Source organism: Aptenodytes forsteri, unplaced genomic scaffold (genome assembly GCF_000699145.1).
Source record: "Aptenodytes forsteri isolate BGI_AS27 unplaced genomic scaffold, ASM69914v1 Scaffold256, whole genome shotgun sequence".
NCBI lineage: Eukaryota > Metazoa > Chordata > Aves > Sphenisciformes > Spheniscidae > Aptenodytes > Aptenodytes forsteri.
The window spans coordinates 648343-651166 of NW_008795021.1; the positions used below are offsets into that span (position 1 = coordinate 648343).

Genomic DNA, 2824 nt, shown 5'->3' on the forward strand with positions numbered 1-2824 from the left:
GTGAAACATTGGAACAGGCTGCCCAGGGAAGTGGTGGAGTCCCCATCCCTGGAGGTATTTAAAAGACGTGTAGATGAGGCGCTTAGGGACATGGTTTAGTGGGCATGGTGGTGTTGGGTTGACGGTTGGACTCGATGATCTTGGAGGTCTTTTCCAACCTCAATGATTCTATGATTCTATGATTCTATGTTAAGCCAATATTGAGAACTACCACAGTACTTGACCACATCAATTCTCTTTTAAAAGTATCAGGTTTCATCTCATTGCAAGACTAGACTATCCAGAGCATTATGTGAAACTCTGTATACCAGACGGGCACATGGTAGCTGACCAGCCACGTGTATAAGCAAGAGACAAGTTACAATTCTTGCACTTGTTTATTCTCCCTTAATATTGACTTTGCTAGGTTAATGATACATCTTTTAGTGTATTTAGGATTAATGTCAAAAAATAAGACTACTGAGCAAATTATTCATATGATAATTTCACTGTAACAACATAACTGCCAGAATTCATTTTCTGCAGTGGGCGTCGCAGAAGTGATAACAGAAGATTATATTGACTTCACCACAGTTACTGCTAAATTCCCGACTTGCGGAGTCACAGTAGTGCAGCTGCAGTATTCTGTACTAGGAATCAGCCTGTGAGCTAGAGGTCCTCTTCAAAACTTTACTCCAGTAGCAAAGGGTATAGCCTACTCCTCCAAGACCAACGCACTAAGGAAAATAACCTTCCCATTTCAGAAAAACCCTGACTTGATGTACAGTAATGACCAAACCATCATTTGGAATGATGAAAGTATTAAAAGTAATAAATGAGACTTTTTGTGAATTCTAGCAAGTTACAAACTTACCGCCAGTCTCAGACTGACAGCTTGTGCAAACTTGTACAGTCTGCAGAGAGAAAATTATGGCCTATCGTTTGCTTTAGTTAAGCACTTGTTTTGCTTGTGGATTTACTCAGAACCAGGCTAGTTTTTCCACTAACTGAGCCCTGCGTTCTCATATAAAATATGGCAATCTTCTCCCTTGCTTTCAAAGGGAGCTATTTGTAGTAGAATTCGTTTCAGACCTTGCTACTCAGATTAAAATTACCAATAAACAGCATAAAGGCTTCGAAGAAGTGTTCAGACATTACTCCAAAACACACCGGAACTTCTAAGCTTCTAAACCACAAATGTTATTTCAACTCCACCTGTGAGGCTACAAATCTGTCAGAGATGTTCCAAATGCATAATTTCCTTAAAATGTGTAGGTTGGCAAAGAATGTATCAGTGTCTTTTTGTTTAACGCTCACTCTCATGAATCTAAGAATATTTTCTTTCCTCTATTATCCATCACATTATTTCATACGGACACATAACAATTAATTGTGTTGGGAATACGGTGTTTATATGTAATTGCAGATTTTCCTTTGTTTTCATTTGAGGTACTCTGTATCTTCTGCCTTCAAGTTCTGTATATTTTTCTCTTCCTCTCCCTATTTTAGATGTCCTGCACGTAGACACGAGCTTTACCAAGGACAGCGCTGTGCAAAATTTGCTCCAGAACCCATACAACCCTTCATTTTTAAACCTCTCATTCTTGGCTTACTAAGCCTTGTTTTTCTTTTCATCATTTTAATTATTAAGTTCAGAAGAGAAAGCAAAAGAAACTCTAATTTGCAGTAAGCTGCTCACGATCTTTTTCTTCACATTTCAAAATATTCCTTTTTTCTTTTGCAATTTAAAATCTTACCTAAACAAAAATGTTCTGCATTGTAGAAGTTCTACTCTCAACAGCTGCAATTCAGAAAATGCAGTAAGGATTAATCCTGCTTTTGAACACGATGAACCCATAACTAGCTTTTGTCATACGGCATGTAGTGTAAGTGCTTGTGTCAGTTCCTCAGAGATCGTTGATCACGAAGCACTGCATGAACTTGAACACACAATTCAGCATGGAGGTAAAATGCATGGAAGTACTTTTCTTATCCCTCAACAAACAGCCCCACCTCAAATAACAGGTCCATCTTCATGTATTAACTCTACAACTAAATCAAATTTGATTCCAATCTCTTGCTTGGCAATTTCAGAACTAAAAAGACTAATTCATTTATTTGCTTTCCACATCTACTGCTGTGTAGGTTTCATAACAGGATTGTAGAACTGCTTTTCTTACAGCTCTCTTGCACGGCTTTGGTGGTCCATCCTATCCCAGTGCTTTTTGTGATTTAGTGAAATAATTAATCTAGTGTTTTGTTTTTCTTTTTTTAAACTGTTGTAGGTCACCAGACCAGTTTACAAAGCCAAGACTGACAAGTTAGTCTCCGAAATTCTTCATTTCCAGCATCAGCCAGACAAAACCGAGGTTTGTGACTATTTTCACAAGATTTAAAGATTTGTTGAGTTTCCTGTTTGTCAGTGTTACCAGGAAGCCTCTTTGTACTAATTCCATACAAAGAAAAGCTCACTGATATGAAAACAACAGTCCCTTCTTAAGTGCTTTCATGCAACAAAGTTCCATTCTGTATACTCATTTGCTAATGTGACAGGCGCTGAAACACATGAAGGAAGAAGGAACGTCTAAAATGAAAAAGCAACACAGATAATTTAAAAATAACTTGTGCCTGTTTAAGCTACACAGATTTTGAACAAGTAGGAATTCTAATTTGAGCAGAATACTGCTCACATCTCAAACATTATTTCAAGTTTTGCAACTTGAAACCTCTTGTATCTTTGGGGAAAAAAAAGACGACAGAAAGGAGACAAGCCGAGTCAAAAAATTCTCTAAAATTGCCAGTGTCTCTTAATTCTGACGCATCAGAGTATGCTCTCTTGAAAGGT

At 37.7% G+C, this 2824-nt stretch overlaps 1 protein-coding gene across 1 annotated transcript in view; it reads left to right on the forward strand.

The window, feature by feature from the left end:
* The window catches only part of IMPG1 (interphotoreceptor matrix proteoglycan 1), an 83919-nt gene extending 81615 nt beyond the window's left edge, over positions 1-2304 (forward strand). Inside the window, exon 17 of the mRNA XM_009275789.1 lies at positions 2265-2304. Within this exon, the coding sequence (XP_009274064.1) occupies positions 2265-2304 (40 nt within the window). The remainder of the gene's footprint in view (positions 1-2264) is intronic.
* Positions 2305-2824: the final 520 nt, after the last annotated feature.